The sequence below is a fragment of the Tripterygium wilfordii genome, chromosome 21 (assembly GCF_013401445.1).
Source record: "Tripterygium wilfordii isolate XIE 37 chromosome 21, ASM1340144v1, whole genome shotgun sequence".
In the NCBI taxonomy this organism is placed as follows: Eukaryota; Viridiplantae; Streptophyta; class Magnoliopsida; order Celastrales; family Celastraceae; genus Tripterygium; species Tripterygium wilfordii.
In genome coordinates, this window is record NC_052252.1 from 116,707 (window position 1) to 138,126 (window position 21,420).

General features: G+C 37.2%; 5 protein-coding genes and 1 non-coding gene across 7 annotated transcripts; 3 read left to right on the top strand and 3 right to left on the bottom strand.

The window, feature by feature from the left end:
* Positions 1-240: 240 nt before the first annotated feature.
* Positions 241-4,078, top strand: LOC119988643 (subtilisin-like protease SBT5.4). The gene is made up of 11 exons (XM_038833758.1): positions 241-482; positions 680-789; positions 887-984; positions 1,113-1,277; positions 1,430-1,541; positions 1,699-2,233; positions 2,327-2,424; positions 2,510-2,755; positions 2,834-2,948; positions 3,039-3,240; positions 3,381-4,078. The coding sequence occupies exons 1-11, from the start codon at positions 402-404 to the stop codon at positions 3,917-3,919; spliced, it is 2,301 nt and encodes a 766-aa protein (XP_038689686.1). The 5' UTR covers positions 241-401; the 3' UTR covers positions 3,920-4,078.
* A 279-nt stretch (positions 4,079-4,357) lies between these two features.
* On the bottom strand, positions 4,358-5,139 carry LOC119989755 (photosystem I reaction center subunit V, chloroplastic-like). Its single transcript, XM_038835445.1, has one exon. The coding sequence runs from the start codon at positions 5,033-5,035 to the stop codon at positions 4,559-4,561; it is 477 nt and encodes a 158-aa protein (XP_038691373.1). The 5' UTR covers positions 5,036-5,139; the 3' UTR covers positions 4,358-4,558.
* Positions 5,140-5,303: 164 nt separating this feature from the next.
* TRNAW-CCA lies at positions 5,304-5,375 on the top strand. The gene has a single exon. It is a non-coding gene; the product is annotated as a tRNA-Trp (tRNA).
* A 93-nt stretch (positions 5,376-5,468) lies between these two features.
* Positions 5,469-10,088, bottom strand: LOC119987639 (uncharacterized WD repeat-containing protein C2A9.03-like). Of its 2 annotated transcripts, XM_038832550.1 has the most exons (10): positions 9,876-10,088; positions 8,671-8,832; positions 8,082-8,249; positions 7,858-7,944; positions 7,467-7,601; positions 7,253-7,363; positions 6,937-7,028; positions 6,749-6,854; positions 6,307-6,393; positions 5,469-6,217 (listed from the first exon to the last, which is right to left on the bottom strand). In XM_038832550.1, the coding sequence occupies exons 2-10, from the start codon at positions 8,809-8,811 to the stop codon at positions 5,804-5,806; spliced, it is 1,341 nt and encodes a 446-aa protein (XP_038688478.1). In that variant the 5' UTR covers positions 8,812-8,832; positions 9,876-10,088; the 3' UTR covers positions 5,469-5,803. The 2 variants fall into 2 exon arrangements, with proteins under 2 accessions (XP_038688478.1, XP_038688479.1); XM_038832551.1 differs by lacking the exons at positions 8,671-8,832; positions 9,876-10,088 and adding an exon at positions 8,429-8,629.
* Positions 10,089-10,532: 444 nt separating this feature from the next.
* Positions 10,533-13,424, top strand: LOC119988706. Its single transcript, XM_038833855.1, has 2 exons — positions 10,533-10,787; positions 11,540-13,424. The coding sequence occupies exon 2, from the start codon at positions 11,544-11,546 to the stop codon at positions 12,984-12,986; it is 1,443 nt and encodes a 480-aa protein (XP_038689783.1). The 5' UTR covers positions 10,533-10,787; positions 11,540-11,543; the 3' UTR covers positions 12,987-13,424.
* Positions 13,425-16,914: 3,490 nt separating this feature from the next.
* Positions 16,915-20,338, bottom strand: LOC119988269 (ubiquitin-conjugating enzyme E2-17 kDa-like). The gene is made up of 5 exons (XM_038833241.1): positions 20,273-20,338; positions 19,396-19,474; positions 18,412-18,539; positions 17,450-17,554; positions 16,915-17,253 (listed from the first exon to the last, which is right to left on the bottom strand). Exons 2-5 carry the CDS (start codon positions 19,463-19,465, stop codon positions 17,110-17,112), a joined length of 447 nt encoding a protein of 148 aa, XP_038689169.1. The 5' UTR covers positions 19,466-19,474; positions 20,273-20,338; the 3' UTR covers positions 16,915-17,109.
* Positions 20,339-21,420: the final 1,082 nt, after the last annotated feature.

Here is a 21,420-nt window from a genome sequence, read left to right on the forward strand (position 1 = left end):
GCCAACTGGTGTTGATATCAACATTACTCAGGAATCAAACCTTGCATGATACCCGGTTTAAGGATCCAAATACAAGGTAGATTATTAAGTAAATTAGATAAGATCATGCTCTTATGAGAAATGAAAAGAAAAAAAAGGAAAGCATTGATTTTTCACACAAAATCTTCATTTCCAGCCATCTCACAGCTGTTCTTAGAAAATTCCAAAGAAAAATAAAAAGGTATTTTTAAGATTTGGGTATATGTCTTAAAATGGAAGTTTTATAATTTCTTTTTGCGAAAATGGTAATTCAATATATGCATCCAAAAATAAGCAAAGGAAAGAAACAAGTATAAGAACATGGCATAACACATCGCTTTTTCTTATTAGTACTGAAATCCAGAAACTGACAAAGAGAAGCAATGAAGATTTCAATTTTCTCTACGTTCCTTCTATCAATCATTCTCTTGTTCCTTTCAACACAAACTTTTGCAACAAAAAATGTAAGAAATTCTTGATTTTTTTAATCAACCTTGTCAGTTTTTGTGTTCTAATTATTGATGATTGTGCTATGCTAGTAAACTTTAAATGAATTTTGGAAGCACTTTTCCATTTGGATTTTCAATGAAATTTGTTATTATTGGAACTGATTGTACATGGATTGATAATAGACTGTCTTAATCTATGTCATTCTATTCAGTCCTATATAGTCTATTTGGGATCACATAGACATGGAACACAGCCTACATCAGTTGATATTGATCAAGTGAAAAGTTCTCATTTTGATTTGCTTGGATCTTTTATTGGAAGGTAAAGCCTTGAAACAATTTTTATTGCGTTTCTGCTTAATAATAAATCAACTTTGTTCACTTGTTTGGTGCTTTGATGTATATACATCTATACGCAGCACTGAGAAAGCAAAAGATGTCATCTTTTATCAGTATACTAGAAGCATCAATGGATTTGCTGCAATGCTCGATGAGGAAGAAGCAGCAGAGATGGCTAGTAAGAATCTCTAAGCTTCATTTCGTGTTAATTCCAGAACTATACTTCCCCTATTATAGTTTAAGCAATTATAACCTAAACCAATGGCAATTCTAGTGTCATCTGTTAATATCCTTATTTCAATGCAGAACATCCAGATGTCGTTTCAGTTTTCTTGAACAAGAAAAGAAATCTGCAGACAACACGATCATGGACTTTTCTTGGATTGGAGAGTGATCAAGTAATTCCAGAGAGCTCCATATGGAAAAAAGCAAGGTTTGGTGAAGATACAATCATCGGAAATCTCGACACTGGCAAGTTCTACATCCTTTCAATTTGTAAAGGAAATAAAATGGGGTTAATGTTTGTCTCTATTGAAACACTTCATAGGAAATAGAATATCAAAACATGCTCAATTGTGTGTTGACATTTTTTGATGTACTCGTCGAAATCTGGTGTGGCGCAGGTGTTTGGCCAGAATCAAAGAGCTTTAGTGATGAAGGTTATGGACCAGTGCCATCAAGATGGCAAGGAACTTGTGTGAAAGATAAAACAAAAAACCCAGTTCATTGCAATAAGTATATTCTTTTCTCTACTTGTTACTACTAAAATTGTTAAGTAGAATAAGATAACCAAGTTTGCACCAGTAAAGGATAATTGGCTGCAGAGTTGCTTGTACATTCACAAGTGGAGAGAATGACGCTAATGTTTGCAGCTCTTTTGTAATGTGTTTAGCAAGTTGATTGGAGCAAGGTACTTCAACAAAGGTTTTGGAGCATCCTATGGAAAGCTTAATTCTTCCTTTAATAGTGCTCGTGATGATGACGGCCATGGATCCCACACATTATCAACAGCTGGAGGTAACTTTGTTCACGGAGCAAACATTTTTGGGTATGCCGGTGGAACTGCAAAAGGAGGATCCCCAAAAGCCCGAGTTGCTGCTTACAAAGTATGTTGGCCTGGAAGTGTTGGCGGCTGCTATGATGTGGATATCTTGGCTGGCTTTGATGCTGCCATAAGCGATGGCGTTGATGTGATTTCCGTCTCACTTGGTAGCAATTATCCTGTAGAGTTTTTTGCGGAGGGTACATCCATTGGAGCTTTCCATGCTGTTAAGAAAGGCATAGTTGTGGTTTGTGCTGCTGGTAATGAAGGACCTGATCCAGGTACTGTTAAAAATTCATCTCCTTGGGTATTTACAGTTGGCGCTAGCACAATTGACCGGGAGTTCACAAATTATGTTGGGCTTGGAAATGGAAAGCACATGAAGGTAATGTATTCTGAATGGGTTTTTTTTTTTTTTAATTGGTGTTTATTGATTCTGACTCAATTTCTACTGTAATGTTTCATTTTCATGATAAAGGGAGCAAGCCTTTCAACAAATAATATGCCGCAAAAAAAGTTTTACCCATTGATCAGTAGTGGAAATGCTAAACTTGCTAATGTATCTGCTACAGATGCGTGAGTACCTTCTTCACTGTACTTAAAAGATATGCACCCCTACATTGTCACTCTAGATGATGCTAATTTGCTTGAAATTTCACAGTACATTATGCTTTAGTAATTCTCTTGATCCGAAGAAGGTGAAGGGGAAGATAGTGACTTGCCTCAGGGGAATTAATGCCAGAGCAGCTAAGGAAAAGGAAGTCGCTCGTGCGGGTGGTGCGGGGATAATATTGGCAAATGATGAATTAAGCGGGAATGCTACAATAGCAGATGATCATGTACTCCCTGCTTCACATATTATTTTCACAGACGGTGAAGCTGTTTTCACCTACATTAACTCTACCAAGTAGTTACTCTCTTCGATCTTCGTATTTCTTTACTTTCAAAATTTTCGAGACTTGAATTGAGCGTGGTAATATCACAGAAATCCTATGGCACACATTACACGACCGAGGACAGTTGTGGGAGTGAAGAATTCTCCACTTATGGCTTCATTTTCTTCTAGAGGGCCTAATCCCATTGAGCCAGTAATACTCAAGGTTTGCTGAGTGATTTTGGTCACCTGTTGAAGCTCACCTATGTACATTGATAACGTGTTTCTTGTGCTTGATGTTTGATATCTATTTTAGCCTGATATCACTGCACCAGGAGTCAATATACTCGCTGCATTTGCTGAAATCAATGCTGATACGGATAAAGGTCCGACTCCTTACAAAGTAGAATCGGGGACTTCAATGGCTTGTCCTCATGTTTCCGGCATTGTTGGCCTTCTCAAAACACTCAATCCTGGATGGAGTCCTGCAGCCATTAAATCTGCAGTTATGACAACGGGTCAGTTCTTTTGCTATTTATTTTTCCTCATTACTTCAGTATTAAGTAAAAATAATAGATTCTTAAAATGCCTCATCTAATATTTCGGAATTTGTAAGGAGTGTTCTCTGTTAATGCATTCGGTATATTTGTTTGTACAGCAAGAACAAGGAACAACATCGTGGCGCCAATACAGGATTTTTCGTACCAGAAGGCAACTCCATTTGCATACGGTGCAGGACATGTTCGACCAAACCGTGCCATGGATCCTGGTCTCGTGTATGACTTGACCATCGATGATTACCTAATCTTTCTATGCGCTCATGGCTACAATGAAGACCAGATCAGAAAATTTTCTGATAAGAATTTCACCTGTCCAAAGTCTGCAAGTTTGGCAAATTTCAACTATCCTTCAATCACAATTCCTGATCTTAAAGGCGCAATAACTGTCACAAGAAGAGTGAAAAATGTTGGTGCTCCAGGTACATACTATGCAAGATTCAAGGCACCGAAAAGTGTGTCGATTTCAGTTAATCCGACAAGTCTAACATTTGATGTGATTGGCGAGGAGAAGAGCTTCAACATTACTTTAAAATCTGAGGTCAAGGGCAGTAAGCCGACTGAGTATGTTTTTGGATCTCTGGTTTGGTCTGATGGCAAGCACTATGTGAGGAGTCCTATTGTGGTAAAGCCCAACTAGTAGGAGCTCCAGCTCCCTGTTACTTAGTGTAGTGCATAGTGCATTCATTTAAGGTCTTGTTCAATTGGCTAGACTGTTGAATGTTGGATTCCAATAAAATACGAGATTGTTGAAGTATTTGACTTGTATATTGATGTTTCCTTTGTCCAATATCTGATCCTGAAGAGAGTGGTTTTACTTACTTGACTCGTATATGTTGAGGCATTAAAGCATTTGTGTTTGTGCTCAAGTTGGTCAATAAATGTTTCACCAAGCATGAAGCAACCCATCTGCCACTGCTTAAGCAGTCAAATGGATTTACTTGGGCATTTGGCAACAAAGCAATTCATTCTCTTTCTTTATTTTTCTTTTTTAGTCTTTTTACATTATCAAACGAAGGTTGGTCAACCGATCTATGGAAAGAACGCAAGAAGCAATCAATGGTAAATATATTTATCCTTCAGAAGAGTCAAAATAATACTCATAATCCATAATCCACAAACAACAATTGCAGAGAAGCAACCTCCATAAAAAAAGCTTATGACTTTCAAGCATCATTAATTGAGAAGATAACAGAGAAATGGCAGTACAGAACAACACTAACAAAATAACAAAATCAGGTAAATAACACTATACAAACACACAGAAAGATGAGAATTTTCAGCCAAAGAAGGCGGGATTATAGCCATTGCTGGAAGTGGCCAAGATGTAGTAAGCAACAATATGACCAATGGAACCCCAAGCAAGAACATCGATGATGTTGAACCCAACTGGATCATTTGATTTGAGTAGGCTCACATACTCCTTAGCCCTTGTATCCCCTGCCTCGAAGTGGGTTACCCCATTTTGCTCTGGCAACCCTTGCTTGGCCACATTCTCCCTCTGGAAGGCGAAGAACACAAACCTTCCCAAAAAAAGTGACAAGCCTGTGCTCAGGCTTATCACCAGTGGTGTGCTAAGCTCTGATTTCACAGTCAATGATAGGTTTTTCCTGGTGGTGGTGATCTTGCAGGTTCTGGCTTTGGTTGTGGTGGTGAGGGGTCTTAGGCCATGGAAGGAGATGTTGGAAGGTGAGAGTTTTTGGTGTTTTTGTAATGAGGGGGTGATGGTGAACAAGGCGGAGGAGGAGGTTGCCATTTTCTCTGGTGGAGTTGAAACTTGAAAGAGTAGATCAAAAACTGTTAATTTGGATTGAAATGTAGGTAGAGATATAGAAGTACAATTTCTTTCAACTAGTGGTGGTGAAGAGCTTTGTGAGGATGGGAATTGGGGAAGAAAGATTTTGGAGACTGAGTTGGCTTTGTTTCATTGGTTTCTTATGGATCAGAGATTCTTGGGCTCCTAAACTCTTGAAGAACACAGACTGTAATATTGTTAAATAACTTTTAGGAAGCTTAGTACAAAAGGATTCGTGGCGCAATGGTAGCGCGTCTGACTCCAGATCAGAAGGTTGCGTGTTCGATTCACGTCGGGTTCAATCCCTCCCCATATCCAAGATTCGACATTTTCACGACCTATGTCATTTTTTGCAAAAGGTCAGCTGGTTTCATTTTTTGCAACAACTAACAGAGAACCCACAAAAACTAACTCTGACATTGATAAGTCCACACAGGATAGTTTCTAAATGACGCGGACAATAAAGTACAAACATTGCAAGCAGGCATGGAATTACTTCTAGCCTTCTGTTTGTTATGTACATCTCCCCTTTTACACATATTATGACAACCCAACAACAATAGCACCAGAAACTAAAGGACCTACAATTGCACATCATGTACAACTAAAACCACCTTCTAAGTTCTAATGCATGGTATACTTATTAGGGTTTCATCAATTCCACCACACAACATAAAACAACCAACCAACCAACCACACAAACTTATTTGCATATTACACCATTCGGACTCAAATTAGAGAATCCAGGTATGAGTAATTCCGACAGCGACCATACTCAAGCAGGCTACCATATGTACGATCCCACACCCCAATAAAAAGAGACTCTGTGTCCGGACTGAACGATATGCCAGATATCTCTCCAAAGAAATCAATTTCCTGCTCTTTTTCATAACCACTTTTCGCATCATAGACATGCACAAAATCAACAGGCTCAGCCATTGCCATATACCGACCATCGGACGTGTATCGGATAGACCGAACAGCTCCAAGGTTGCCCTTCAAGACAGCTTGTGACTTTGATAGATTCCGAACATCCCAAATTCGGCAGGTTTTGTCCTGGTTACCTGTAGCAAAGGTGACACCATCTGGGTGCCATGCCGAGGCAAATGAGAAATCTATGTGCCCACGCAAGGGCATGACTGTCTGCACATATTGTCAATATCAATCAGAAAATGATTCTGTATTCAAGCTTCACAACTATAGCATTGTTGGCAAACGTATCAAATGAGTACCTTTCCAGTACTAGAATCCACCAATATACCATCTGGATTGTCTCCCACGATTATACGGAGTTTACCGTCCGGACTCAGAGAGGTATGCTGTAAATATAGCAAAGAGAACCATAAAGCCACGATTCCAAGACACATACTAATATCAGTAACAAAAAAATGGACCCAGTTGGCTTTATACTCAAGTGTAATATGCAGACAATCACATTTCACCAAGCAGAAAATCACTATAGTCATGCAAACACATATAATTCTATTCGTTATCTTTTTACCTTTTACTATACTACAGTGTTATAGTGCATTGAATCAATGAGTAACAAATTATGGATCATGGTTTGAACTTGAGATCAAAGGAATACCTAGTCTTTACTCTTTAATAACTGTATCTAATACGAGAGCGTTATTATATGTTTAAGTGATAGACTATCTAATGCGAGGGACTCACATTCACCGGCCAAGGAAAACAGAAATGCTTAGTGAGCTGATATTTCTCCATGTCAAAGTCTCTGACTCCACAGTCATTATTTGAAGCAGTGAAATGAAGTGCACCACTGAAGAATCCAAAACAAGAAACTGTATCAGGTTTATCCTTAAAGGGGCAGTTCCATTTCCAGTAAAAGTTCAAGCAACTACCTGGGGTTTCTATAGATATCAACGGCATTAGTGATGGCATTATCATCATAAGTCGTTCGGGAACAAAAGCTAACTCCAGGCCGATCTAGGTGCTGCATTCAGTCGAGGAAGAAATATCATTAAGATTCCTGAATAAGTAAATTGAAGACCATTTAAATAATTCCGAAAATGCAGAACAGTAATAAAATGATAATAGCTAAAAAAAATTAGGTGAAGAAAGGCTTTCCATCAAGTATCTGTAGTTCCACATTGTCTTCTAATTCCCTCACATTGCATTGTTGCTTTTAATGAAACAATTATGGAAGAAAAGTCTTACCTTGCATATAAGTTCTCCTTGAAATCCTCCAGCAACCAGTAAATTTTCTTTTACTGCAATAGTACTAACTTGGGTTTGAGAGAATCCTTCCAACAAGCTTCCCGGATGTTTCTACAAAAAACACAATAAATTAATTCCATGGAAGTTATGTACCTTAAAGAAAGAGAAAATTAACCTCTTTTGTCATATACAAATGTTTGCCACAAGTAATCACCTCTGTTGGTGCCACATGCCCCGAAACATTGAGAACTTCAGACCTTGTGCAAGTTAATGAAGACCAATGAACAACGGTAAAATGAGACATAAGGTAAACATCATGCTTCGATGTAGCCCAAACCAAGTTCCTCAACTGCATTGCCAGAAAGAACATCATCAGTCTGTCAAACAACACAACTTTGATGACAAACCACCCACATACTTGCTACATCATGCCCAAATCCCAAGGAATATGATATTATTACTTTGTTTCAGTCACATTAAGAGGGTCCATTAGGTTTGCAAAATGTGAGAGATAAAATAGACATCTAAGTTATGAAGAGTTCAATAACATAATCCCCCAAGAAGTCAGGCACAAACATGCACTCTGAGTCTCTGACTCAGTTAACCTGAAAATGAAGAATGGTTGATTTCACAGATCTTGAATTTCGTCTGAACTCATAGTATGAGCCACCTTTCTTGGTAACTTCACAGTCCTGCTCAAAGCAAAATGAAACAGAAAAACTTAATTACAATCCACATCCTGGAGTACTGGACAACTTTCCCATTGAAGAGCCAGCAGGTTCATTGAGAGGAAAGGGTCAGGGGATTGTTAGGAGATCATAACATTTACCTTTCCTGACCCTTCTCCGGAATGAGGAATATTTTCATAGTTCTTATACTGTTCTAGTCTAGTCTGTCTGTATTTCTCCCTAGAGATGCTAAGTGTATCCCAGAGAATTCCCTGAATATCTTTTCCCTCTCTAGCTTCAGCAGCAGAAGTATCAGCTACTTTACCATTCTGCACCAGTGCAACAAACAAATAATTGAAATATTATGAATAATAAATTGAATCAATTGATATGCTAAGACAAGTGCAGCCTGTAATGAATAATGAATTGACCTATAGGTCCAATTCATGAAAACAATATTTCCACATATTATGTGGGGGTAAGGTCTGCGTACATGAGAGTTATTTACCTTTTTACATGTGAACATGTGACCGACTGGTAACGTTGCAGGGATGCAACATAGAGGTCATACGTTCAATTCCTGAAAACAAACTCTCCACATAGTATGTGGGGGTAAGATTTGCGTATATCCTGCACGTCCCTGACACGCCCACTGCAGGAGCCTTGTGCATGAGAGTTGTTTACCTATATGCTAAGACATTCTAGCTACGGAAAAAAAATAATGATCATCATGAAGGACATGTCACAGACCGAGTAGTCAAATTCATCAACATCAGAGTCTGAGCCATCCATATCTCTATCACGGAACTCTTCATCCATATCGTCCTCTACATCTTCAATGTCATACTCCTCTGCCATATATTCGGCATCTTCCGCCTGGTAATGGGACATATCCTTCCAACAATTCCACAACTGCAATATATAAGTTAAACAAGTTGTTCATGAATCAGCATGGACCATATATAACACAGAAAAATTATAGTTATCTGTGTTCTTTTTTTTTTTTTTAAAAAAAAGCAGGTAGTAGCATCGATTACTAATTGAATATAAGAAAACAATCTAACTACCAGAAGAGGACAATGCGGGAGGTAAAATATTAATATATTACATATCATGTGATAGTATTTTGTCAAGTGAAAAGAGTAAAAACCCTATTAGTCGAAAGTAAGAGCCAACGAGCAAGGCCAGAAATGTGAATCCCTAATGAGCAGCCTATGCTAAAAGAATCTTAACTGCAGAAATGTGCATACTTTAATTGATTCTCAAACAAAAAATTCTATATATTCTTCAATTCAACAAAGAATTATAGAAATTGATCACTAATTAGTCATGCTTAGATTGATTCTCCGACTTTCAACATTCCAATAATTCTTTACCTACATATCAGCTCTTATATTCAATTTAACATCTTACCTTTGGTGCAAACAAGAAGGGGAATTGCCAACCAGGCCAATTACACAATTTCAAGACAACATTTCCCACACTCATAAACACAAGAATAAATGTCTCCCCAACACAAATTCCGCAATTCCAGAAGTTTCAGCTCCCAATTTAAACACTTCCCAAAACAACACAAGCAAATGCTCTAATTTTCTGCCGCAAAAACTTAATTTTCATTTCCCATTTCTTTGAATTTAGATATCCCATTTAAGTTCCAAACACCACAAAATGGAATTGGGAAGAACCCAAAAACCCTCGAAAGGAATTCATCCCCTTGCCCAACAATTAAAGCCACAGATCAAAAATCATTTCAGCGGAGAGAAGTCCATTTAAAAAAGCACGAATTATTACAGTTAAGAAACGTTAGCAGACGATAGATCAATACGTGCAACAAAGCTCCGACGAATCGATGAAATGAAGACATAAACACAGTAGAAGGGATCAAACAAGAGAACCCTAGAATCGTAGTAAGAAAAAAAGTCAAGTTTTGCTAGTTGATAGCGGAAGGGGATTACCTTCGATCCGCAGATCAAAAAATATCAGGAACTGGATACCGTCGTCGGGAAATATATTTATACAAAATTGTTGAAGGCCTACAAATCTATTATAACAAAACGATAAAAAAAAAGTTTCTGGATTGCGAGATCTCGAGAGGAACAGGAAGAGGAGAACAATACACATACAGCGAGGCAAAGAAAGCGACGAATATAGGGAAAAAGTTTCTATCTTTATCCGCTTATTAATTGGGGTGATAAAAATGATTTAGGTTAAAATTAGAGATTAAAGCGAAATAATAGAAAGGCTCCTATTGGGCTTTTGAGAAGTGAGTGATGGCATTCGAATGTTTTCAAATGCAGTAGCATTTTTACGATAATATGTTATTTTCGTCATTTATTTTAACTATTTACATCAATTTAGAGATACGGGGCCCATTTCGACACTGTTGCAAAAAGCGGCCTAGTCGGCGACTAATCGGCCGACTAGTCGCTAGGCGGCCACCGCCGCCTCGATTATGGCCTAATCGGGTCACATAATCGGTGACCCGATTAGGCACCGATTAATCGGCCTAATCGGCCAAATCGACGATTAGGTAATTTTTTTTTTGCCTCCACTCCACCAAAACGACGTTGTTTTGGTGGAAGATATTTTTTTTAAAAAAATTTCTCCCAAAACGACGTCGTTTTGGGGAGATTTGTTTGAAAAAAAAATTAAATGTCGCAGTTCATCCCCGACATCAGCTCTTCAGCATCAAACGGCAGTCTGCAACCCTAGGTCACGGGCTCACTGCTCAGTCGCTCACGGCATCTTCAACCCGGTCAGCAAGGTCACGGTGCTTGACTGAAACTTCAAGCCGGTGCTCGTTAGTTGTTTGAATCTTCAATCCGACAATCCTTCCGGTCTTCCACCGGACCACCATAGGTAACTAGGTAAGTCAAGATTGCTCTACCCTCTTTAATAGTTTAATGTTAGTTGTAGTATTTTGTGATCATTAAGACATTAACGTCAGTTTATTATTGTAGAAACTAGAAACTAGAAAACACAAATACACAATCATGTTCTATGTCTATAACGCTGCTCTGAATGCACTTACTCCAAATCTCCAATATTTAAATTTTAAACTTCACTTTACTTGGTGCTTTGTGATCTTGGCCTGCTTAGTTCCACTCCACTCTGTATATTATACATTTATGCATACTCTGATCTTTGTTAATTCACTTAATTGTGTGGTGATGGAAGTTAAAGACTTGAAAGTTGCTTTATTGCTTCATTTCCATGTATTTTTGCTGTTGATTGTGTTTTTTTTTCCTTGGCTCATTTAGAAATTTATCTGGTTAATCATCATAATTTTTTTGAGATAAATTGTGGGGCTATGTTATTAATTTTTTGTAGAGGAGGAAATTGAACCATTGCACCTCGTGTAAGTTATAAGGGGCAGGCCACCACTAGGCCAACTCTTGCTATATCAGAAAATGAAAATTTTTGCTTAATACCAATGAAGAAAGAATACTTTGATTTTTTTTTATTAATTATTAGTGCAATGCATTGGTTCAGTTAGACTCGTGACTCTGCTTGTGATTTTTTTTAATCTTTATTATCATTGATTTAGTTCTATAATTCTCTCTGTTTGATCTGTTGAGACCTACGCGTAGTTTAGTATGTTATTGTTGTGTATTTTTAGGGATATGGCTACTTCATCAGCTGCTTCTAATTCCAATGCTGGTGAAGCCACAAGTGATGTGAACATTCAAAATGCATTGAAACGTGCATCCGGTGATATTGGTTGGGAGTTTGGCGAACTTGTTGATGCTAGTGCATTAGATAAAATCAAATGCAAGTTATGCTCGAAAGTTATGTCCGGAGGCATTTACCGGCTCAAATGTCATGTAGCCGGTAGGTCAGGCAATGTGAGGGCTTGTCATAAGGCCAGTAAAGAGGCAATAAAGGCATGTGTTGAGGCACTAGATGTTAAGAAGAAGAAAAAGACAGAGAAGCAAATTGAAGAGTCTGAACTTAGAAATGAAGTTTCAATATCCGGTGGTGCTACGGAGATGGATGAGGATATGGAAGTCACGGGATCAAGGAGAAGAATTGATCACGGGCCTATGGGTAGATTTGTGGAGATTAATTCACAAGCAAACACTGATTCTACAAAATTTACAAAGCAAGCTAGTTTGGTTGCCTTGATGGACAAGAAGAAAGTGATCGATACGCAACAATATATAGCACGGTGGGCCATTGAGAATGGTATTGCTTTCAATGCCATTCAAAGTGATAGTTTCAAACTAATGACTGAGGCTATTGGGCAATTTGGTCCAGGACTACCTACGCCGAGTCGATATCGATTGAGTGGTCCATGTTTGAAAGCGGAGGTTGCGAGAGTTAAGAACTCCCTAAAGAAGCATGAAGATGAGTGGGGCATCTCCGGTTGTTCCATTATGACTGATGCTTGGACAGACCGTAAAAGAAGGAGCATTATGAACTTGTGTGTTCATTGTAGGGAAGGGATCTCTTTTATTTCCTCAAGGGAGGATTCCGATGCATCCCATACGGGAACTTACATATTTGATTATGTCGACAAATGCATTGAAGATGTAGGGCAGGAAAAGGTGGTGCAAGTTGTCACGGATAATGCTTCTAATAACATGGCAGCTGCAAGTTTGATGGAAAAGAAGAGACCCAATTTATTTTGGACTTCTTGTGCCGCACATACTGTGAATCTTATGCTTGAAGCAATTGGTAAACTTCCAAGGTTCAAGAGTGCAATTGATAAGGCAAGGGCCTTAACCATATTCATATATGCACATCACTCAACCCTAAGCATGATGAGAAAGATGACAAAGAAACGTGACATAGTACGACCGGGTGTGACACGCTTTGCTACTAATTACCTTTGTTTGCAAAGTTTGGTGGAGAAAAAGGAGCAACTACGACATATGTTTACTTCAGAAGAATGGGCCCGGAATTCACATTCTAAGAGTGCAAAGGGAAAATTGGCATATGCGACAGTTGTCAGCATTTCCTTTTGGAAGTCTGTGAACTCTTGTTTGCTTGTTTTTCGTCCATTGGTGAAAGTACTTCGTCTTGTTGATAGTGACAGACCATCTATGCCATGGTTGTATGGATAACTTCAAGCGGCGATAAGAGAGATCAAGGAAGACGTATGTAGTGGACTTGAAAAGAATTATAAACCGATACTTGACATAATTGACAGTAAATCCAAAGGAAGACTTGATTCCTCTTTGCACTTGGTGGGTTACTTGCTTAATCCGTACTACTTTGCAAAGAATAGGGTAAATATAGGAGATGATGCAACTATAATGGAAGCATTTCTTGATTGTGTGGAGAAGTTCTTCCCCGATGATTTGACCACTCAGGGGATAGTGTCTGATGATGAATTGATCAAGTATAAGAAATTGGAGGGAATGTTTGGAAGAAAACAAGCCATTTTTTCTTATGAAAGTAAAGGTGTCAATGAGTTCAATCCAGGTAAGTCTTAACTTCTAAACTCCTAGATCATTTTTTAAATTTTTTATTCATAAATGGGACTAGTATAAATGTTGATAAACAACCAAACAATAATTTTGAGCTCAAAAACCGAGGAGTTTTTTTGTAGCATAAAAGGCTACTTTTGAAATGTTTCTATTTTGGACAATTTTACCAACATTTCACCATTTATGACTCTTTTATCCCCATGATTTTCACTTAATTCCCGGTATACCCTTCTTCTATTGAAGTTATCCTTCACCTACGATTAGTGTTATTAATAAAATCCTTCCCATTTAATAAATAAATAAATTTAATTTAATTAGATTAATAATTGATTAATTCATTTATAATTTATTATTATCTTCAATTAATTTAAATTCATTTATTGATTTTATAAAATTTATATATTTGGATACAATGTATACAACTAAAATGTATAATACTCCTGCACGTAATTTATCACAATATGTTACCCAGCACAAATGTTAACAGCAAAAGTTCAACCAAACATCTACCAAGCATTCAAGCAGCATATCTGCTATTAAAATTGTTCAACATTTCTACTACCACCATTTTTGCTGGTATATCTGCTACTTTACAAATGCTCTATCAAACTAGCCCACGGATAGAAGTGCTCTAAACATATTATTCGTCATCAATTTTAGCTAATTGTATCAGTTTAGAGATACGGATGCAAGTGCTCTAATGAGATTAGAGAAGCTGCCTGCAAGTCCAAGTAATTACGAACTTTAGACAATTGGCACTAAGAGTAATTGTGACAACTTAATTATAGAAAGGACCTGGGCCTTCTTAAAATTATAAAAAAAAGTGTAATTTAAGGGTAATTTAGTTATCTGGCTTAAGACATTTTTTGGTTTATACCTATAATATCCTTTTTATTTTTCTTCTGGTTTGCGTAGTTGCCTTCCTCTCTCTATTTTTGGCCGAGCTACTACTCTCTTCATCGCCTTCTTCTTCGTTGCTTTCAGGCTTCAACTTTCTACTTCTTTCCGTAACTTTTTTTTGGGTCTGATTTCTTTGAGATGCTTATTCTTTGTTGTTCGTCATTGATTCCAAGTGCCTCAAAGATGGAAGCGGTAGAGAAAAAAACGGTAATATGTTACACTTGAATAAATATGGATTCTATGAGGAAGCAAGCAAGCAAGCATGTTTTAGAGACTCCATATTGGGATCATGTTCTTCTTTTTCATTGACTATGGCTAGGATTATAAATGGAAGCTCTCTTTTTTGGGTTCTCCCCAATTATGTTATCTTTGTTTTGAATTTTAGGTAATTTATTTCCAATCCGTTGTCGAGTCTTCGTCCCTTTTGTCTCTGCTTCTTCGCATCTTTGCATCTCGCTCTCTCCATTTCTTTTTTCTCTACGCTCTTCTCTCTATACTTTTTCTCTCGCTCAAGTCCAGTATGCATCTCATGTATGGTCTCAATTTTGGCTAGATCTGGGAGATTAAATGAAATATTTATGTATCACTATAGTATCAGATAGACCAAAAATCCACAAAAATTAAACCACTTGACCATAAAGATATGTAATGCAAATGGTTTAAGGTAATGCAAATAGACCACAATTGCATTGAAATAATATCAATTTCATGAAATACACATTTACAACTGCAGAGATGTATCACTATCGTATCACTAACATCAAAAATCCATTAAAATGATACCATTGAACCAGAAAAACATGTAATGCAATCAAATTTACATTCCAACATTTGTATCATCATTTTGTGAGGAAAAGATATAAATTGAACCTTCTGCTTACGAGTATCACTATTGTATCAGTTCAACAAAATTCAAAAGAAAAATGTTATATTTGCACTAAAATTCACCAATAAGCAAACAAAAATTTCTCAACCACTTACATTCCCACAAATTGATTGTTGATATCAATTTAATGAAATACACATTTAGTATCATTATAGTATCAATTACACACTAAATCCACTAAAATTATACCATTGAACAAGAAAGACATGTAACGCAATCAAATTTTCATACCAACATTTGTATCATCATTTTATGAAGAAAATGTCGATATAAATTGAACACTAAATTGGATATTCTATTTAAAAGTATCACTATTATATCAGTTCAACAAAATTCCAAAGAAAAATGTCATATTTGCACTAAAATTCACCAGTAAGCAAACCAAAAATCTCTCAACCACTTACATTCCCACAAATTGATTGTTGATATCAATTTAATGAAATACACTTTTAGTATCACTATAGTATCAATTACACACTAAATCCACTAAAATTATATAATTGAACCTGAAAGACTGTAATGCAATCAAATTTTCATATCAACATTTGTATCGTCATTTTATAAGGAGAATACATAATTTTAAACAATCATTTGCCGTAATTACAAAAGTTTCACTATAGTATCAGTTTATCAAAATTTCAAAAAAAAAAAAAAACTTTTGCATCAGAAACAACATTATTCAAACCAAAATTCGAAAATGTTGAAAGAAAATACATGAAAATTAACCACGTGAAAACCTCAAATGCACAAAAGTGTCAGTATTGTATCAAAAGCCCTAACAGATTCCAACTTACACTAACTAGCAAATGTACCAGAAATTAACCAAAATTTTCGAAAACCAATATATATAAACATGATTTGAAAACGAATAAGGGTTTTCGGTGCACAAATTCAAGATAATATCACCAAAGTATCAATTAACCGAAAAAAGCTTTGGGTATGTAATATGCTTACTCCCTTATAAAACAAGATCCATTATACTCACGCTGTGCATCCTTTCTCAATAATCAAAATAAACTCGATCTCTCAATTATTATTCCAAAAGCAGCCTCGTAAAATTCGTAACAAATTTACCGGCACAAATTTGAAAACAGAAATAGAAAAACAAGAAGGAAAACTCACTTCAAAGCAATAGTAATCGCAGGAGGAGACCCTGGAAGCTTGGTTTCTCCTGAAACCTAACCTGTTCAATCCATTATAAGAAAAAAATAGTGATGAACTGATTACATAATCCAATTTATGAAATAATCAACTGAATATTTAAACCATCGGTAAGATGTGCAGATGAGAAACATGAAATGCTTGCCTGGAGAGCGATTTGCCAGCGACCGGGGTAGCGAGCAAGGGCACGAATGCCAAAATGGAGTGGGAAAATGAAATTTGAGGTTATTTTAGTAAAAGTAAATCCCCAACGAATTTTTTTAAAAAAATATTTTAATGGTCGCATCTTCTTACAATTAAATACAATGTGATGTACCCGCTTCCGGTTTTCCAGAGCAACTTTAGGCAATTGGGCCTCATTTGGACTGATGCATATGTTTCACATCAAGCGACTCGAGCCCATTTTCAGAAAAAAGTTTCGAGTTCCAAGCCCATTTTCCAGTTTCAATTGGACCACACAAGGGCCCAAACCATACAACAAGGCGAATGAGCCGGGCCGGGCCTATTCTTGTGTGACTTTCCGCATTGAAGAAGAGACGCAGCTGCTGTGAATTGCAACTCATCCCCAGATGCCTCAAACACATCCATCTATTCCCTATGCCAAAACACGAGAGAGATCAAAATGGTGCACAAATCAATTTGCTCATAAAGCTTCCATGACTATCGAAGTAACCTCTCTTAATATAACAGGCCACAACCAAACACAATTGAACCAACCAAACAGCTTTCTTAACATCTTCAATATACGTTTCTTCTAATATATACTCCACTTATTACTATCATCAGACATTAAAAACCCCTTCAGCAGTTTTAGCCCATTGCATATTTCTGGGTCCACGAGCGGGCAGTGGACTCATACTTGGCTCTGTCACTCTTGTACATGTGAGCAATCTCAGGAACCAGAGGATCATCTGGGTTCGGGTCTGTCAGCAGCGAGCAAATGGACAGCAGAACCTGCAAGAGAAGCAATTATCTCATGTTACAAAATTCTAAAACATCATCAACATATAGCCAATTCTTTGAAAATTGTGAGATGGCCGTGCCAAAGAAAGACCTGGGTTCAGATTAATACACCAGTAAGATGATAATATAGGAGTCTGCATTACTTAGAGAATGAGCACACGAATGAAAGGTCAATTAAGTACAGGACCTTGGATACTGTTAGGGCAGGGCTCCACTGCTCCTTGAGAATGTCAAGACAAATGCTGCCATTGCTGTTAATATTAGGGTGGAAAACTTTTGTACGGAAAGAAACCTACGAAAAAAAAAATCAAACCACAATGTGAGTTGCTTCTTCAAATTAAGCATAGGAATGAAGGAATGCTAACATGGCATAGGACAAAAGTTTCGTACAAAAAATGAACATCAAATAATATGTTGACATCCTGGGAACTCAAATCCTATAATCCATTGGGAAGTTAAGGCCCGATTCCACAATTCAAAGGCCCAACTGTGTGCAAACAGAAGCAAATTCAATCCCCACCCACTCAACACGAAGATAATCAATAAACACCGGTAGTCAGCTCAGGGGTCTAAACTCAATTGTGGCAACTAAACATGAGAGTTGTGCTTGTTGCGGGACTTAACCCAACACCTTACGGCACGAGCTGACGACAGCCATGAACTACCTATGTCTGCGTTCCCGAAGGCACCCCCTTCTTTCAAGAGGATTCGAGGCATGTCAACCCTGGTAAGGTTCTTCGTTTTGCATCGAATTAAACCACATGCTCCATTGCTCCACCGCTTATGCAGTCCCCCGTTAATTCCTTTGAGTTTAATTCTTGCGAACGTCCTCCCTAGGCGGGATAGTTAAGGCGTTAGCTAGTAAATTTTAACTGTCAACTAGTTATTGGTTTCTCGTCTTCTTTTTTTTTCCTCTATTTTTTTTTAATCCTTTTCAATTTCTACTTGGTTGGGGCAAAAGACTTGGGACTTGGGGGCATGGGTAAGTGCCAGAAAAATTTAATGAAGACAAGAAAGTAGAAACACACAAAAAATGAATTCCAGTTAAAACACGTTAGATTAGATGTCAAAAAAAAAGTGAAAAAACAACATATATTGTTAATAAATTGCATGTCCTGGGGAGATAAAAAAAAATTCCACAGCCGTTACCTTGGGAGGCTTGAAAGGGTAATCAGGTGGAAAGTGGATAGACACAAGAAACACTCCACCAGCAAATGGGCTATCTGCGGGGCCCATAATTGTAGCTTGCCAGTGAAACATGTCATCAGCAACAGGACCTGGAAAAACAGACAATAATGATCACAAACTCCGATCAAATTTTCAAAATAAATTGACGAGGAGAAGATGACTACATTTTCATATCGACAAAAACAAAATGTATTCTTTTGTTTCATATGCCAACAATATGGAAGACTACGAGCCATGTGCTGCTTTTGCTGATTGTATCCAAGCTCAGACATATTTTAATAAAATCAAGTGTTCTACAGTGACCCATGTCTATATACCATCTGGTGAACAGACGTTCTCTGTGCAGGGAGGATTTGGAGTCAAATTGACCACATTTTCTTCATTGCACATGGTCAGGGACAATTTGGATTTAACATAAGGAAGCTAATGGGTGTAAACTGGGTCATAAAGGGCAATACTACAGATGAGCTTAGGGTCTGGAGGTCTGTTGAAACAAATGAAGCAAAGAGGAAGCTTATCAAGTATATTCCTTTTGCAATAATGCCACTATTATGGAAAGCAAGAAACAATAAAACATCCAACAGTCCTAGCTATGTGGTTGAACTTGTCGCTTTTAATCTCATGTAACAACTTCTTGAAGCTCTCTGTGTACTTCCCCAGGTTTCCTTGCTTGCACTTTGTTGATGCTTCAATAAAATTTTACCAGTTTCAAAACGAAAAAAAAAGAAAAAGAAAAAGAAAAAAGAGAAGGGGCTTAATGTGTCCAGTGGTGGATAAATTGACTTGAGAGATGCTGTGAAACGTGAGATAAGACTATATTTTAGCCAGGTTCCCTACATCATTAACCATATTTGACGCCTCATATATATTATATACTATCAGTGCATTCCAAATCTTACCATGAGATTGATAAAATCTGCAATGAAAGAGGGGAAAAAAACTTACCAGCACTGCATGAAACTGGAGGGTCTTTCTGGAGGTCCTTCAACTCCTTGTTGATCCTCTTGGAAGCCATCCCAAAGTTCTGAAGATCAAATCATTCATTATATTCCATCACTTGTGATGAGTGATAATTATATGGCATGGCTAATATTGAGTTGACCCAGAAAAAAGTTACAAACAATAATAAGTACTGTAATCTCCAATAGAATTCCAAATAAAAGAAACTATATAAATAACCAAACCTACAACTGAAAGCCGGGAATGAGAGAGTAGAGGAACAAATTGAAATACCACAACTTATCAATACATGATTCTCATAGCCATATTTCTCGAAAGCATCATCTCAGAAGCACCCAAAAGGACTGGCAAACAGATTAAAGTTCCTCACCAATCAATGCACTGTATTGAAACATAGACCACAAAAACCAAGCTATCCTAAGAAAAACTTATATGTCATCCCAAGTGTAGTTGAGTTTTCAACTTTTTCAAGCGTACAAATCCCCACAATTCACTCATCAACCAAAAGGCCTTACCATACACATTAACTGCCACTAAGAATCTACAAGGTATTAGAAAAGCCAACAACAACAACAGAAACTTGTCAAAATATATATATCAGAAACGACGAAATATTAAATAAAAAAAATATTGTTAAAGAATTCGTAAACAAGCAATCGTTCACGGCTTGCTCAAGATTCTCAACGACAAAATCCCACCCATCAAACGACGATCAAAACCCACATAACAAGTCACAAAACCCATCATAAAGCGACAATCAAAAACCATGAAATACTTCAAACAAATCAACACCCACGAATAACCAAAAATAAAAAAAATCTAAACAAAAGAGGACTCAGTTTCAGCTAAATCTTTTGCTTACTACTTCCGATTTTCGAGCTTCTGAACTTCTGAAGGGTGCGCGAGTGACGAATCTTTTGCGTACCACTTCCGCCCTGAGTTCCTTGTGGCGCTCGCGGTGACTTTTGGACTTGACCAAATATGGGTCAATGCACCAAATCTTTGTTTTGATATCATGGACTGGCCCAACCGCCCAAGCCTGCTGTGACGATAAGCCCAAGAAAGCTCTTACAAGTTTGGGCCCTTATGGGATCGATCTCCGGAAGGTATATATATGCAGGGGAATGTCTGGAACATGGGATTACAAGTGATTTAAGTCGAGATATTTAAAAAGACAGTTTTTGCAACAATTACCGTCGCATTATAGCAACGCAGCAGAGACTGCAGAGTGCAGAGGCTTTGTCAAATCTCTATTTCTTGTTGTGATTGGCACTAACGATTTCCGATCACCCAATCTGTCTTCAGAACTGCTGCAACCCCTTGTTTCAATGGCACTGACTTGTGTGCTCCCATGAATTTCCAAGGCCTGGTCAAATGCATGCATATATACGTTGGTATATGTATAGAGCTTCTCCATCCTACTTTTTGCAAAAATATACTTCATCAAGGATATATCATTACACAATGGCCAACGCTCTTTTTTCCTGTGCTGTATAGTTTCATATATATAGTACTCATACAAATTTAGAAGAATTATTTTTCAAATGAATTATTGATAAAATAGAAGGTCAAGAAACAAGTAAGCGGTTTCTTATCATCTGCAAAGTAATATCAATGAATCTAATACTTTCTTCTACCTTGTTTATTGTTGACATCTGAGGGTTTCTTAGTGGCAAGTTAGTAGGATATATCTATATGTATTAAATTGTAAAGTGTGTGTCATGATCATTTATATAATATGCGGAAACAACCCATATAATTCAACAAGATGAAGAACAAGTGAGATTAATGGCATTAATATATTTTTGTGGTTTATCAAAAATTCAAAATACATCTCTTTCAATTGCATAATAAATAGTATAATACACCTCCTGATGATGACTAAAAAACATGTAAATATTTATAATTGTGATGGTCTTTTTTTTTTATTTCTGTTTATGGGATTGCTTTCATGATTTGGTGCAACTCTGGCTCTGCCTTTTTGTTCATTCACATTTTCTCTGTTTGTTT

What these genes read in the sequence shown, in the direction of transcription:
- LOC119988643 (XM_038833758.1), top strand. Translation starts at nt 402, where the DNA reads ATGAAGATTTCAATTTTCTCTACGTTCCTTCTATCAATCATTCTCTTG. An exon ending in AATGTATCTGCTACAGATGC is followed by an intron (nt 2,425 to 2,509) that starts GTGAGTACCTTC and finishes GAAATTTCACAG; the next exon opens with TACATTATGCTTTAGTAATT. An exon ending in TTGAGCCAGTAATACTCAAG is followed by an intron (nt 2,949 to 3,038) that starts GTTTGCTGAGTG and finishes TATCTATTTTAG; the next exon opens with CCTGATATCACTGCACCAGG.
- LOC119989755 (XM_038835445.1), bottom strand. Translation starts at nt 5,035, where the DNA reads ATGGCAACCTCCTCCTCCGCCTTGTTCACCATCACCCCCTCATTACAA.
- LOC119987639 (XM_038832550.1), bottom strand. Translation starts at nt 8,811, where the DNA reads ATGTCCCATTACCAGGCGGAAGATGCCGAATATATGGCAGAGGAGTAT. An exon ending in GGCATGTGGCACCAACAGAG is followed by an intron (nt 7,364 to 7,466) that starts GTGATTACTTGT and finishes TGTTTTTTGTAG; the next exon opens with AAACATCCGGGAAGCTTGTT. An exon ending in GTTTTCCTTGGCCGGTGAAT is followed by an intron (nt 6,394 to 6,748) that starts GTGAGTCCCTCG and finishes CTATATTTACAG; the next exon opens with CATACCTCTCTGAGTCCGGA.
- LOC119988706 (XM_038833855.1), top strand. Translation starts at nt 11,544, where the DNA reads ATGGCTACTTCATCAGCTGCTTCTAATTCCAATGCTGGTGAAGCCACA.
- LOC119988269 (XM_038833241.1), bottom strand. Translation starts at nt 19,465, where the DNA reads ATGGCTTCCAAGAGGATCAACAAGGAGTTGAAGGACCTCCAGAAAGAC. An exon ending in TCCAGTTTCATGCAGTGCTG is followed by an intron (nt 18,540 to 19,395) that starts GTAAGTTTTTTT and finishes CTGTTTTTCCAG; the next exon opens with GTCCTGTTGCTGATGACATG. An exon ending in ACCCTTTCAAGCCTCCCAAG is followed by an intron (nt 17,555 to 18,411) that starts GTAACGGCTGTG and finishes TTTTTTTCGTAG; the next exon opens with GTTTCTTTCCGTACAAAAGT.